Source organism: Xenopus laevis, chromosome 3S (genome assembly GCF_017654675.1).
Source record: "Xenopus laevis strain J_2021 chromosome 3S, Xenopus_laevis_v10.1, whole genome shotgun sequence".
Classification (NCBI taxonomy): Eukaryota; Metazoa; Chordata; class Amphibia; order Anura; family Pipidae; genus Xenopus; species Xenopus laevis.
The window spans coordinates 97354365-97369769 of NC_054376.1; the positions used below are offsets into that span (position 1 = coordinate 97354365).

The 15405-nt window shown below is 37.2% G+C and overlaps 1 protein-coding gene across 2 annotated transcripts in view; it reads right to left on the reverse strand.

Moving 5' to 3' along the window:
• Nucleotides 1-331: 331 nt before the first annotated feature.
• Nucleotides 332-15405, reverse strand: part of txnrd1.S (thioredoxin reductase 1 S homeolog) — a 37910-nt gene continuing 22836 nt past the window's right edge. For both annotated transcript variants that reach the window (NM_001352073.1, NM_001352074.1), the window contains 7 exons: nt 14203-14292; nt 13763-13839; nt 13498-13654; nt 10259-10366; nt 8696-8791; nt 3866-4000; nt 332-1558 (listed from right to left, as the gene is read on the reverse strand). In NM_001352073.1, the coding sequence (NP_001339002.1) occupies nt 1490-1558; nt 3866-4000; nt 8696-8791; nt 10259-10366; nt 13498-13654; nt 13763-13839; nt 14203-14292 (732 nt within the window). In that variant the 3' untranslated portion in view covers nt 332-1489. The remainder of the gene's footprint in view (nt 1559-3865; nt 4001-8695; nt 8792-10258; nt 10367-13497; nt 13655-13762; nt 13840-14202; nt 14293-15405) is intronic.

A 15405-nucleotide genomic window follows, 5' to 3' on the forward strand; every position in this document is an offset into this window, starting at 1 on the left:
ATATTACTTAGCAGTTTCTTTAAAATCCCATTTAAAGGATAAAAGGCTCATATGCCAAATGTCAAAGAAATTAATGTTTTTGCAGCCTAACAAGCTAATAAAGTCAACAATCTCACCCTCATGAGAATCATACCATCTTTACAGGGACCTAAAAAGCTTCAAGTGATTATAAAAGTCACCCAATGGCCCCATTACAACGCATTGTACTTACTATGGCACAGTGAATACACATGTTCAGAAAAACTACTGTTGCATCTTTCTTTACATGAGGGCCTAATCTACTCAATGACATTTTGTAAACAAAGATCGAACACTGTTTTTAAAATTCACATTTTATTGCAGACCAAAGTCTATCTATAAAAAATACTGTACAATTTTATTGACTACTGTACAAACATATACTGTTTTGCGGTTCCTGGATATGGTCCCTGCATGGGTACACCGCCTGGCCTATTTATTATAAGGTCACAAGGATAACAGAAGGCTAAATACTAAATAATTACTTTCATAACTTATAATACTAATCAATAAAAATAACTGTTCGAGTTACAGTTCTTTAATATGCTAAGGATAAAGCTTCAGAAAAAAGGATGCATGTTTGCATTGTGCTATGGGTTCTCTCTAAAGGTAACTAACTTGTTAAAGAGATACTGACACCAGAAATTAAACTTTTTTTTTACATCTATCATAATATTGTCTTTGCATGCTATCTATAATTTTCCCATTTACGATACTTTTACATTACCCATTTGATCCCCCATGTTCCTCTCTGAGGGTGCTGCCATATTTGAGTCCGTTAGCATTAGAAACTCTAACTGACAAGAGACAATCAGGTTGGCAAAACAGTCAGGTTTAGGAACGTCAAGTAACAATCCCTTACAAAAGCAGCTCTAGTAGTGAAAAACGATCAACATGAGCTATGGGTAACCTTTGACGTACATTAATATTTTCAATAATATTCTTTTAATGTCAGTATCACTTTAAGAGCAATACAGATAATATATGTTTTCTGCAAATAAATATAAAGCTATTACAAAGTTTTAATGTCAAAATACATTAACGCGTTTCCTGTATAAATAAAACATTTTAGCCAATACATAACCCACGACTAACCGTGTTCACAGATAAAAAGCAAGTGCAAATGCTATGAATAAGAATCATATACGGTACAGAAATCCACAAGGCTCCAAAGCCTTGTCTGCTACACCAGTAAAAACTAGTAAATGTTTTTTTCTGGTATGGAATGTTTAACATTATCTTTTGAAGTCGTTTAGCTTTGAAACAAATGAGTGTGCAGGTCTTCAGTCACAGCCCACCAGATCTGGCTTTGAGATGTGACGTCACAATAGCACCAAAATGGCGCCCTGCATCAGTTTTACTGCAGGATAACCCTGCTGTTTTCCTGTTGCCATAGCAGCTGTAGCCTCTCGTTTACAAACCCATTTTCAATTTTGCTTTTGGCTATGTCAACAAATGAAAACAGCAGGGTTTAACCTCAGCATCCAGACTGTAGGATGTTTCCTCCAGAACGTTTTGTCACAGTCAAAGTTGTGAATATCTATAAGAAAATAGAAAGAACATGTTTAGAATTTTACAATTTTCTTTTTTTTAAAATTATTACATTATTTTGCATTACTTAATTGAATGTATGTGGTATCTGAAGAAACTGTTAGCCGCTTGTGTAATAATTTAACAGTGAGATTTCAAATTTAAGCTACAAAATGTACCCAGTTTCCATATTACCTCCCAAAGCATCTCTATTATTGGTCATTATACTTGGGAAAGAAATGCAGGAGCAATAAGGGATACAAGAGCAGGCCCCTTAGTGCTGATGAAAGGAGGGCTTTTTCTGGTTCTGGTTGTGCTCTGAACGTAGCACCAGTTAAAAAAATCTGGATCTGCATTGTCTTAAGTGCAGCCAATTTGTATAAGGGCCAGATGTACAGCCTATAATTAAGTGCCTTCTGGCACGAAACGCGTAAGGCTATGTATTTATCTATTTTGTGGCCTAAATACAGTCCTCCGTTCTTTTACAAGCCTGTTTGTGGGATCTGTGAGGGCCTGCCGTTTGGCCAAATGCATCCTGCCTCCATCACTGCACTCTAACTTAGGGTCTGTTAGGTGGAGCTATGTACCTATGTGCTTATTATGAATACAGCACGGCTGGAATACTGCCACAAATTATCAAGAAAATCCTAAAACACCCTATAACCTAAAAATAAAATATTCCAATAAAAAGAACACTGTTTATCGGCTTTTACAAAACATTGCCAGAGTACGAATAAATTCTACAAATAAAAACAGAAATGCTAATAGATAAAATGATATCATGATGATTCATTGTTTCAGCACTCTTCTGAAAATTTTCAGTCTAAATTGTAATAAAAAATGACGACATGGCAAAAGCCAAAATACTGCATGCAGAGCTCTGCAATGTCTCCTGCTTTATGATAGATAGGAAATAAATATGCAACTGTAACCAAATAAAGATTGGAAGTCAGAATGTGCCTGCTTAGCACTGTTCAAAACTGCCATAATTAGGCTCATCAAAGCTATCTTTTGTATAAGTTTGAATACCCTACTTAAAAATAGAGTACATTTTGTCAGCTAAATAAGTTTGATGTATTTGCTGTTTATTCTGCAAACGGAACGGCAGTGGCTTCTAGTAAGAAAGTTATGGGAACACAATGTGCTCCAGTCTCATAATAATAATATTCAAACAAGAGAGTAAATACATTTTCATACAAAAGGAGGCTAGGCTTATTTAATTGCATCCAGTTATGCCATCACAGCTCGTAGAAGGCTATTGACAAACAAAGGCTATGAGATGATGATGATGGAAATTATAGTTCAAAAACAGCTGGAGGGTCAGCAGCTGCTACATCCCTGAAGCAAAGTTATGGTGAGAATTAGGGTAAAAATTGGGGAGAATCATTAGTTCTTCTCCTAGATACTCTTAGAAGGCTGCCCTGAAGGTCAATAAGTTGGTTACTAAATATTTTTGGTACTGTGGCTGAATGCCTAATATAGTGCTGTGAATCTGTCAATAAAGTCTTCATGTATCTTTCACCTTGACAAATAGGGGCCCTGACCAAACGTTGAGTCTCAAATAGACTTTGAACTGAAATGTATGAAAAAGGCTGATCCTATTTGAAGTCAATCTGAGGGTGAACCATTCCTTTACAATGATTGCAGCTATTTCAATCAATCCTTTTTAAAGTCAGATGAATATTCTGCCAGATTTAATAAGTCTGGAAGAAGATGTAAATGAAATTTCAACTTACATTTTTAAATTAAGGTTAATATGTATTTCATCATTCTGCTTGATTGTAATATAATGAAGTCTGAGCCTTAGCACCATTTGTTCAGTTTAGCCTTAGGCTTTTATGTTCAGCAAATAATTATTCAATATGCCCAATGTGATGTTGCTGCTGACCTTGAAAAACAATGGGCCGGTTAAAAAAAGTCTTAAATAAAGCAACAAATTGCTGTGGATGTTTCTAATGATTTTAAAATGTGTTATCTGGAAGGATTTTATAGTTCAGAGGCAGGATCCATTTTGTGAGGACAGGTATAGAACTGACTTTTAATGAGGGACTCAGTGGTGATAATTCCTGAGTTCTTTCTGTCAGGGAAATGGCAGCTCAAAGAAACTCTTTAGGGAAATTAGGCTGGCAGTTTGGACCTATTGTGCATTTTAGAATTGTACAGTTGCTTGGGTTTAGTATTTGCTATTTTCTTGTGCTAAAGATATCATCATGTTTTTTCATTGTAAAGCAAAACCGTTATTTTTGTAATTATTTCTGGATCTATACATTAAATTTATGATACAGTTCACTCCTAAGTATTGAGGTGCAACACATACCTCTGCACAGACAGGATGAATTCCTATTGTGTTATCCAGCTGATCTTTAGTGAGGCCACATTTAATTGCTGCTGCAAATCCCTGCGTTATTTCTCCAGCATTCGGAGAGAGGACATGGAAGCCCACAACTCTTTCCTAAAATAAAAGGCATAATAAAGGGAAAAAATTATAACAAGTTCTATGTAACACTCCTGTACATAATTGATAACTGAAAATGTATAAAACTCCTGAAGTGCAGCCATTTGGGACTCCAAATACTGCCCTGTTTGCCCAGGGCCGGATTTACATTGCGGGCGCCCCTAGGCCCACTGCCGTTCTTCACCCCTGTCCCCTCCCCTTTGTGCAAATTTTCATGGAAATTGTATCTCCAGCGCATCCCCAGTGTTTTTGAACCAATGTGGGTGTTGTTGGGCAGCATGCCGCCCCCCTAAAATCCTGCCACCCTAGGCCCGGGCATAAGTGGCCTTTCCACAAATCCGGGCCTGTGTTTGCCACCCCTGTAAAGAGCGTAGCAGATTAGGCAGTTGTGCAGTTAAAGGCAATTTGGTACTGGCTCTTGTTCTTGGTTGGTATTTGAGGAGAAGAGGACATTGTGCAGAGCAAAAGCCAGTTGGCTGTGTTATTCTGCTCTTCATGAACAGGAATGGCAAACAGGACAGTATTTGAAGTACCCAATGAAGACTTTGGAGAAGTCCTAGAGTTTTAACAAGGGTTTAGTTCTCCCGAAGGGTTATATTTCCTATTCTTTGCCATGCTACAGCCAAAGCAATGTATCCCTGGAAACCTCTACTAAGGCAATAAGAACATTTGGCAACGGAACCCTATGTGACAGAGAATGCCATAAAATTCATGTACATTTGAATGAACAGAAATATCAGCACACTTTTCTCCATATGATAAGTAATGTAACAGCAAAGCGAAACCTAAAGGGATTCTGTCATGATTTTTATTATGTAGTTTTTATTTCTAAATTAAACTGTTTACACTAGAAATAATAAACTCTATCATATACAATTTCATTCCTCAACCAGCAAGTGTATTTTTTTAGTTATAATATTGGTGTGTAGGCAGCCATCTTAGGTCATATTGCCTGGTCATGTGCTTTCCGAAAGAGCCAGCACTTTAGAATGGAACTGCTTTCTGGCAGGCTGTTGTTTCTCCTACTCAATGTAACAAAGGGACCTGGATTTTCCTATTGAGTGCTGTTCTTAGATCTACCAGGCAGCTGTTATCTTGTGTCAGGGAGCTGCTATCTGGTTACCTTCCCATTGTTCTGTTGTTAGGCTGCTGGGTGGAAAGGGGGGTAATATCACTCCAACTTGCAGTACAGAAATAAAGTGTGACTGAAGTTTATCAGAGCACAAGTCACTGACTGGGGGCAGCTGGGAAACTGACAATATGTCTAGCTCCATGTCAGATTTCAAAATTAAATATAAAAAAAATCTGTTTGCTCTTTTGAGAAATGGATTCCAGTGCAAAAGTCTGCTGCTGCAGAGGCAATATTAACTGATGCATTTTGAAAAAACAAAAATTCCCATGGCAGTATCCCTTTAAGTCAATTCACTTCCAGTGAATATTATTTAGCTATTTTTGCAATAATAGTGTATCATATATAATCATTAACAGTAAGTAAAACAAATAGCAACTGCAAAAGTAACTCTGCCTACATATTTCGGTGATAATGAGAATACCTTGCAGAATAAAAATGATTGCTGACTTGGGGAAAAAGAACAACAACACAAAATATGGCAACGATCAGATAAACAGAGCTATTGATCATGTATAGTTAGATAAACACACTTCTCTGAGCCATTGCATCTGTAAATCTCAACTGTAACATGGAACAGACTGTCATAATAATCTTGTTAGAATTTAGAAATAACTTCCCACTATTCCTGCACTAGAATACTTTTCCAAACAGAAAACAAGTGCCAAGTTGCTTCTCTGCCTTTAGTTTTCTTTATGGCATCATAAAGAAGGGTGAAATAATATCTGAGAACTTATGTCTGTGGCACCCCAGTAGTTATTTGATCATTCAGTGCTGGTCGTTACAGGCAAATGATCCTGTCGCTTAGGCAATCACTGTTCTAGACAGGAAGCCAATAAAGTACATTTTATCATGGTCAGCAGCCTTCAGGTGTCGGGAGAGTAGAATTAATGCTGTCCTCTTGCTCGTGACCCATCATCTTTATGATTATGGCCTGTCACATTAGCATATCAGGCCCAACACAGGTGAGCTGTGCAAGGTGACAGACGGCTTCCAAGGAGAATGTTAATTTGATTTTTCTTCTCCTGGTTTGACTCGGAAATTTATACAGCATGCAAAATTAAACTAGAGGATAGAAGTGAAGGTGATGGATTGCTAATTGAGCTCTCCATGTCTATTGCACTTAATAAAATCTATTACATAGTCACACCATCTATTATGTGTTATATCTTTTGCGAAAGACTGTCAGGTTTCCCAGCAAATCGGGGACATGTGCCATACCTAGAGTTAGATTTCTCTGCTGGCCCAGAATGTTGTCACTCAACTAGGATTATATTTGTGAATGGTTATCCAAGATGGTATGATAGTTGAAATGCCCTTTTTATGAAGGTGTCAGTCATGTGAATGTGTAGGGCTGATTGCATATTAAGGGGCAGTAATCCCACTACTTTATAGAGACTGAACAATACACACTACTTGATATAGTGACATATATAAAGTTCTCAGGTCTCAGTAAGACTCACCAATTGTGAAAAGAGGTCCAGGTGCACCACCCTGAACCTTCAGCTGAGGGAGCGGAGCACCGTGTAGAGAAAAAGAGCAGGCACTTCCAAAGACCAATCCTCCAGGCAGACTTCATATGTAGTTTATTTCGATACACAAGGATACAGCGTTATGCGTTTCATTTCATTCAGATACTTAATCATAGGCCTATGATTAAGTATCTGAATTATATGAAATGTGTAAGGCTGTATCCTTGTGTATCTGCCTGGAGGATTGGTCTTTGGAAATGCCTGCTTACGTTATAGAGACTGTTAGGCAACTTCTTAAAAGAATCCTCAGTAACTTGGAGCTTTCTAGATAACAGGTACCTGTATCTTTTTGTCTTTTCTCCCCCTTATTGATATCAGCATATGGCCAAAAGTGAAACTTCTCTGATTCTCTGTTACAACTATCTGTTTTATTTGTATCAGGGTCATTCCAATGTGAACATCATTCCTTAAGATCTTTCAGATTTCGTAAGCTTTTATTATTAAGTTTTATGGGGTTATTTATTGAGGCAAGTTTTTTTTGCGGCATTCATTTTAACGCCGAAGGTGTTCCAAGTGTGAATCCGAAAATACGCCATCTAAAACCTGGCAAATTTATGTAAAATCAATGGCAGTTGTCCCCTTAACCATTTGAAGATGCTTTAACCCTCACAGAGTTTTCGGGTTATTCACGCAACAATCCAAAAAAGTTGATCTGGTTTTTTCACGTTTTTTTATTGATAAATAAGGGCAAATCCTGCATTCTAGTTTGGTCTGACTTTTTTTTTTATTAAAGTTTGGATTTTGATAAATAACCCCCTTAATGTCAGAATATAAATTTACATACCCAATACAATTATTAAGGTTTTAGGGCTGGCACAGTGGTGTAACTGTAGAGGAAGCAGACCATGCAGTCGCAGGGGGGGAGGACTGTCAGGATCCAGCAGCAGAAAGCCAGGGATGAGAAATCGAGCGCCGCTGGATGGTCGCCCTTTTGCCTTTTCTGAAGAGGAGCGGAAGCTGACATTTTGTAAGTAATTTTTTAATATAGACTTTGCGATTTTAAACTATAATTTGCATTGGTGTTTTTTATTCGTTGTGTACTAACAAATTTTTTACTAACAAATTGTGTACTAACAAATTTGATGTTACTGGTCCTTGGCACAGCAGATCCAACACTACCTCCTTCCCCTTTCTATTCTGCACATTGGACGCAGCCTATCAGGGTCACCACCAGAAATCGTGGAGCCCCAACCTAATGAACACAAGCTTGTAGTATCAATTAACTCAAAAGCAGAGGAGCAACTACAGAGGAGACTGACCCTGATAAACTGAATTGACAAATCTTTTAGAGCAAAAATGTAGTTTATGATTGTAACACAGGCTAATAAAATCTGTTATTGGAAAATATATATATATATATATGTGCTTTAACGTAGTGGAAAATCAAATGGCCTGTATCGTTTTAGATGTGCTCTAATGCTGCTTTCTTCTAAAGGAGACTCGCAATCAAGGCATGGGAATTTACAGCGCAATAATATTTAGCTCTGAATATGTTCATTACATAAAGCTGTGAATTTTATTTTAATTGCAATACAAATGCTACTCTCCCTTTTTACTGATTTCAAATAATTACTTTAAGGATAGAACTTTATGATCTGCAGCAGTATAACATTTCAGTACCGATTCCTTCAACTGTCAGAACAATTAAATTTTAAGGCCATCTATAAAGTCAACGCAATGAGCCTTCTAGTGAAACAGTGTGTAACTCATTGGTAACAAATCAACGTTGCTATAGCTATAAATGTAATGCAAATTAATTGCATAACTTTTTTTTTTAACTCATAAGAAGACTTCCAAAAACATAAAGGCAGGTTAATAAGTGGCTTTTATTCTAAGCTCCATTGGGGCAGGGACTGATGTGAATGTTGACCATTCTCTGTAAAGTGATGAGTACATTTGTCAGCACTATATAAAGCATAACAATAATGAGTGCATTATGTCTTGGCAATGTTACTGTAACGGTGCATAGAAACAGAGGCATTTGGAAAATGAGTAAGGTTTCCTCTAGAAACTTGCTTGATTTCTACTTACATTATCTTTCAGATTACAGATGATCTTTGCGTAACACTTGTTATTGTCCCTTACTGGTACTGTCCATTCTAGAGGCCAGAAGTAACTGTGGTAGACCTGAAAAGAGGAAGTTTTCTTTAGAAATGTGTTCCCAAATCATTTATGCTACAACAAAGTGGTAACAACCGAAAGGAAGAAAGAAATTCCCATATATTAAGGGGAAGTCATTGCGTTCATACCTATTGATTTTCTTTTGTAACAATGGAGTAATCAAGCTACATGCACCACCTGACAGTATGTTTACTGTAGTCTGAAACATTTGTTTTTTGCTTAAAGTCTAGACACAACACATTGCAGGTGATTAAATGTCAAATAGCATTGCTAAACAAATGGTACATTATCTAGAAATTACGGAAAGGCTGTCTCCCATATAGACTCCATTATAATCAAATAATTCCGATTTTTAAAACTGTTTCCTTTTTGTAATAACAAAACAGTAACTTGTACTTGTACTTGATATAATGAATCCAGCATATTGGGTTTATTTAATGTTTACATGATTTTCTAGTAGACTTAAAGGGGACCCGTCACCCACAAAAATTGTTCAGAATCCTATTTTATCAAATTAGTCAAGCACATTGAACTTTAATTACACTATTTAAATTATTTGAATCTTGTTTCGTTCAGTTTGGGCATACATAATTATAGCAAGCAGGCAGGAGCCATTTTGTGGATACACATTATGACAAGCCTTGCATCAGATCAAAATCTTGTTTGTGCACCAGAATGGGAGACCTGATGTCCATCCCCATGCACTGGCTACACAATTAAACGGTAAAGAAAATGTGGGAATGTGGGGAGAGCAGTGACATCTAGTAAGTGCTGAGTGGAAAGTGAAAGTAATTGTCTGCCCCGTCTCTAAGCCTAAGGCATAGAGGAGGGGCAGACAATATTTGATTTTCAGCTAAGTTTTTTTAACAGCTATTAATGCTTTAATAAAAAATAGAAATTGGATTTCATGTTTAATTTGAAAAAGACTTTTATTATACAGATTTTTGTGTCTGGATGACAGGTCCACTTTAAGGTATGACGATCCAAATTACAGAAAGATCCCTTATCCGGACAACCCCAAGTCCTGAGCATTCTGTAGAACAGGTCCCATACCTGTACTTGTCTACAGATGAATCCCATGAGCACAAGAAAATGCAGAATAAAACAATTTCTCGGGCTTGCATGATTCAAATGTTTTACCACTGGCATTTCACACTGTCGGCATTGTAAAGGTATTTTCTGTTTTTTTTTGTCACCCACATTAGAGAAGATGAAGGGCAGACAAGGAAACATAGTGGATATCTGCTAGGATTTTGAGGATATAACAGAAGTTTCCAGCCTAAAATAGCTAATAGCTTAGGCAGTAATACCTTCATAAAAGCTAGGGGTAAGAAAAGCTATATATTTATACCTCTTCCCTGAATATTTCATATGTACAAATCCAGGAAAAATTAAAGTGTTTAGTGGACATTTAAATGTGCATCTCCCACTAGCGAATGCTGAGCTTCACTCCCAATCCATTACTTCCCTCACCTCTATATTCTCCTCTCCGTAGTGTCGGATAGCATTTTCTTCGGATAAGCCACAAGCACCATATTCCAAAGGGGTAAATACTGTCGTTGGTACATTTACATAGTCACACTATAAATGTAAAAGAAAAAAAACTGTAAACAACTTGTGTCTTTTGAGCTTCATACAAATAAAGATTAATATGGAGGAAAACGGCTAGATATGAAATTGTATATATTAGTAACACTTTAACATTAAAAAACAAGCATATATGAAACTGACCAGCTCTAGTCCAGATCCTAAAGTTTTACTTTATATTGTTACCATTCTATCTACCATTTATACTGATTAGAGGATGGACGACATCAAGGGTTACTGCATTTCTAGCTTATTAGATCGTGTAGCTGAAAGGCCCTTTACAAATTTCATTTTCTAAGAAAATACATATAAGGGCCATGGAGTGGGGAGACTGACCTTTAAGACTTGTGATACAACAAGCAGAGTATCATTAGTCACTGTGGTGACTGTAAGTTTAGTGGTAAATACATGGTCTGTATATATTGCCGTTGCACAGGGGAGAACAGCAGAAAAAGTTCAATAAGTAGTTAAACCTACAGCCCATGTTAAATGAATCTGGGGCCTTAAAGTGACACAGACAAAAAAATTGATCTTCAAAATATTAACGTACATTAAGGGGCACATTTACTATGGGTCGAATATCGAGGGTTAATTAACCCTCAATATTCGACCGTCAAAGTAAAATCCTTCGAAGGATTTACCGCATTTCCTTCGTTCGGACGATCGAAGGAAAAATCTAACGATTCGAAGGATTTTAATCCATCGATCGAACAATTTTCCTTAGATCAAAAAAAGCTAGGAAAGCCTATGGGGACCTTCCCCATAGGCTAACATTGATGTTCGGTAGGTTTTAGTTGGCGAAGTAGGTGGTCAAAGTTTTTTTTAAAGAGACAGTACTTCGACTATCGAATGGTCGAATAGTCGAACGATTTTTAGTTCGAATCGTTCGATTCGAAGTCAAAGTCGTAGTTGAAGGTCGAAATAGCCAATCTGATGGTCGAAGTAGCCAAAAAAATACTTCGAAATTCTAAGTATTTTTTATTCTAATCCTTCACTCGAGCTAAGTAAATTTGCCCCTTTAAAAGTTGCCTATAGGCCATGTTGATTGTTTTTTGCTGATAGGTCTGCTTTTGTAAGTAATTGTTACTTGAAGTCCACAAATCTGACTATATTGCCAACCGGACTGTCCCTTCTTAACCTGTCAGAGTTTCTAATGCTAACGGACTACTCCTGCACATATATGGCATCCCCCAACGTGTTGGATCAAACAGGTAATGTTAAAGCATCAGGCAAATGAGAGGTTTTCTTTCGCAGCAGACCAGTAAATGTTAGAGGCTGATTGGTTCTTGAACCAGAGCCAACTTGCCATTACATTATGGCCAATAGCCTTTAAGATTTGGTGCAGAAATATACATTTCTCTTTATTTATACTTCACTACAAAGGTGCTTTCTAAAGTTCATTTTATTTACCTATTTATCACTTTTTTTCTTTTACGTGATATAATATTTGTGTCAGCATCAACTGAATCTAAAGTGAGAGGTCAATCATAGCATAACAATAACCATACACTCACACACAAAAGCAGCAGAGGGCTGTAAAACAGCTATTGACATAAAGAAATGAAATAAAAAATCTGACTTTACATTTTCTCCTTATTTTTTGGACTATTGCTATCTAACCTGCATCATCGGTAGCACATAGGAAGTTTTGGGGTTTATGTGCAAAGTCTATTGCCTATCACTGCTGTGTCAGTATCTATTGCATATCTAAATGGCTTCTTTGCTATTATACAGGCATTAGGGGATGACTGTTAAATGTTGGACATCGCAGAATCTTGACACTTATGTTAAATTGTCAAAGTGTAGCTTCTACATTTCTGGGTTCTTGTTTGTTCTGTGAGGATACACATTACAACAAACAATCCCACTTATGGCTACAGATGGCATTTAATAGCAATGACACATTTGTTGCCATCGTTTTTTGATGCTACCTTTCTGAGCTTCGGATCAGGATGGTTACATCGCTAGTGCAGAGACCCCAATTGAAGTTAAAATTCCCCAAAAAATCTGAATTTTGGCTCTTGGAGTTACCAGAAACATTTTTTTATTGCTTCTATTAACTTGTGGCTGCTGTTGCCTGAATATGAAAGAGATTGGTACGCAGTGCCAATAGGTGTACTATTATTATTAATCAAAAAGCTAGATATCCAAAGCAATTAATGAAAAGAGAAAATACTCACAGTTCTCCCCAGTCCACGGGTGCAAAAGTCCAAAACAGCAAAAAGTTGTGAGTTTTCTCCAAAAAGTAAAGACCGAGATTATAAGTGAACGCCTAACGCATTTGTGCCTACTGGGGCACTTACTCATAGCCTATGAGTTAGTGCCCCAGTAGGCACGAAACGCATTAGGCGGTTATCTGTATGTCCTAATAAATTCTTTGAATTTTTACTTATACTCTTTTGGTCTTTACTTTTTGGAGAAAACTCACAACTTTTTGCTGCTGCTGCCTGACTCAAAAAAACAACTGCTCAGTACACAGTGATTATCTTACACTGGGAATTATTATGGATTGTTGTTTCCCATTGACAAATAAGGGAAGCACCACATGTAGTAATGGGGAGGGAGGAGCTCAAGGACCATGGTGCACTGAGGCACCTCCGTTCTTTTGGTATAGTTATATATATATATTTTTAAATTCTGGATAACTCTATGATTGTTTTGTGGACCAAATAAACATTGTATGTGTGAGACTGCATATAGGTTGCATTATTATATCGTTCATTCAGGTTCTAAGGCAGTATTCAGATCAGGTGGCTTACTCCTAAGAACTTGCTACTGTATAATTCAGTGTTGTGATTTTAAGCTCCACATGTATCCTTTGAAATGTAGTTAAGTTGGGAGCCTCTGCCTTCTTTATCAATGAAATACAACAGCAAAGGACATTTACAGTATGTAATAGCAGAGGGCAACATGTTCCTAGATCCAGCAGCAAATAGCAAACAATAAGTAGTTATATTTTCCTGCAATTAGAGCACTGAAAGCAAACAACTGATTGATTACATTTTTAATGCTGCTACACAAGCATTTGGATCATTGTTAAATTATGCAAGAAGATAAGCTGGTATATAAAATCAGCACAACCCTTCTACAAACCCATGTAATTGTGGGAAAGGTAAAGAACGGACCTTTAGAGTTGAATCTCCATAGAGCCTCTTGGCTAGTAGGCGGCCTGCTTGGATAGCTACAGGAGTGAGCTCTAGTTTGTCCTGTATGACATCTCCAATGGCATAGATATAAGACACATTAGTCTGCTCCTCATCATTAACTGGGATTTTTCCTGTTCTGGAGAATTAAAAAATAAAACATAAAAAATGTAATAACATTACAACAGTATTTTTTTTTACCTCTAGGCTAAACATTATTTCAACTACAGAAATGCGCAACACTTACTTTTCATTTATCTTTACTCCAGGTATTTCAAGTCCAATATTTCTTGTGCAAGCATCCCTTCCAATTGCCAGCAGAACCTGCAAAGCACCAGTGACCTCTTGTGACCATTGGTTTATGAAGAACATACTGAATGTATATAACATTTCTGTAAGGACATTTTTGATGTTTCCAGGAAGATCTAGATTTTTTGGAAAAATCTAAAGCTTTAGTGCCCTTTTTTTGGCAAACACAGTCAACTTATGATTTTGTGAATGCACACCAACTACCATTTCAAATTACAAATTTCTGATTGATGGAGCATATACCAGCTGCAGACATAACGTAAAGTCCATTGGTTGCACAAAAGTTATGCTTCGAATTGGTTGCCCAGTTGGCCAATCTATGCACACATAATGCTTGTAAGGGTATCTGCATAAACTGCTGCACTGAGAATGACTTACTGTGTTGTATTCGTCTGTTGTCTCTGTGCCATCAGGTGCTTGTGATGTTACCTTTAACCTCCCAGGTTTCCCTGCTTCCATTTGTTCTATCTGGTAACGCAAACATCATTAGAAATGTTATTTCCAGGAATGCACGCACAAATGCTATTTATAATGGAAGCTTTCCAATATTCCTTAATAGCAAGACAAGTACATCCATCTATGTCTTAATGCATTTCTGCTCATATGAAATATACAGGCTGCTATCCTTGGGAACTATAGGTCAGGCTAATAGGTTTATAAAAGTAAATCAAATCAGTTTGTACTGCTTCATTCATCACAGCGCATGTATTGTGGTGCCTAGGGTCAATAGCAATCTCCTGCTGCAGCTGGAATCAAATTTATATCAGTCCTTACAGGAGACTTACAATAAACAATTATTTGGCCGAACCCTCAACTCCGTGAAAGATTCGGCCAAATACCAAACTGAATCCGAATCCTAATCTGCATATGCAAATTAGGGGTGGGAAGGGGAAAACTTTTTTTACTTCCTTGTTTTGTGACAAATATCATGCAATTTCCCTCCTGAACCTAATTTGCATATGCAATTCGGATTCAGCTGAATCGGAATCTTGCTGAAAAAGGCAGAATCCTGGCCGAATCCCGAACCGAATCCTGGATTCAGTGAATCCCTTGTGAAAATATAACTGAACGCCTTTCTCTACTTATCAATGCAAGGGTACTTCAATGAATGAGGTACAGTATGTTTAGTTAAAGGGATACTGTCATGAGAAAACATATTTTTTTCAAAATGCATCAGTTAATAGTGCTACGCCAGCAGACTTCTGCACTGAAATCCAATTCTCAAAAGAGCAAACAGATTTTTTTATATTTAATTTTGAAATCTGACATGGTGCTAGACATATTGTCAGTTTCCCAGCTGCTCTAGTCATGTGACTTGTGCCAGCACTTTAGGATGGAACTACTTTCTGGCAGGCTGTTATTTTTCCTACTTAATGTAACTGAATTAGTCTCAGTGGGACTTGGCTTTTACTATTGAGTGTTGTTTTTAGATCTACCAGGGAGCTGTTATTTATGTTAGGGAGCTGCTAGCGGGTTACCATTGTTCTGTTGTTAGGCTGCTGGGGAGGAAAGGGAGGGGGGTGATATCACTCCAACTTGCAGTACAGCAGTAAAGAGTGACTAAAGTTTATCAGAGCACAA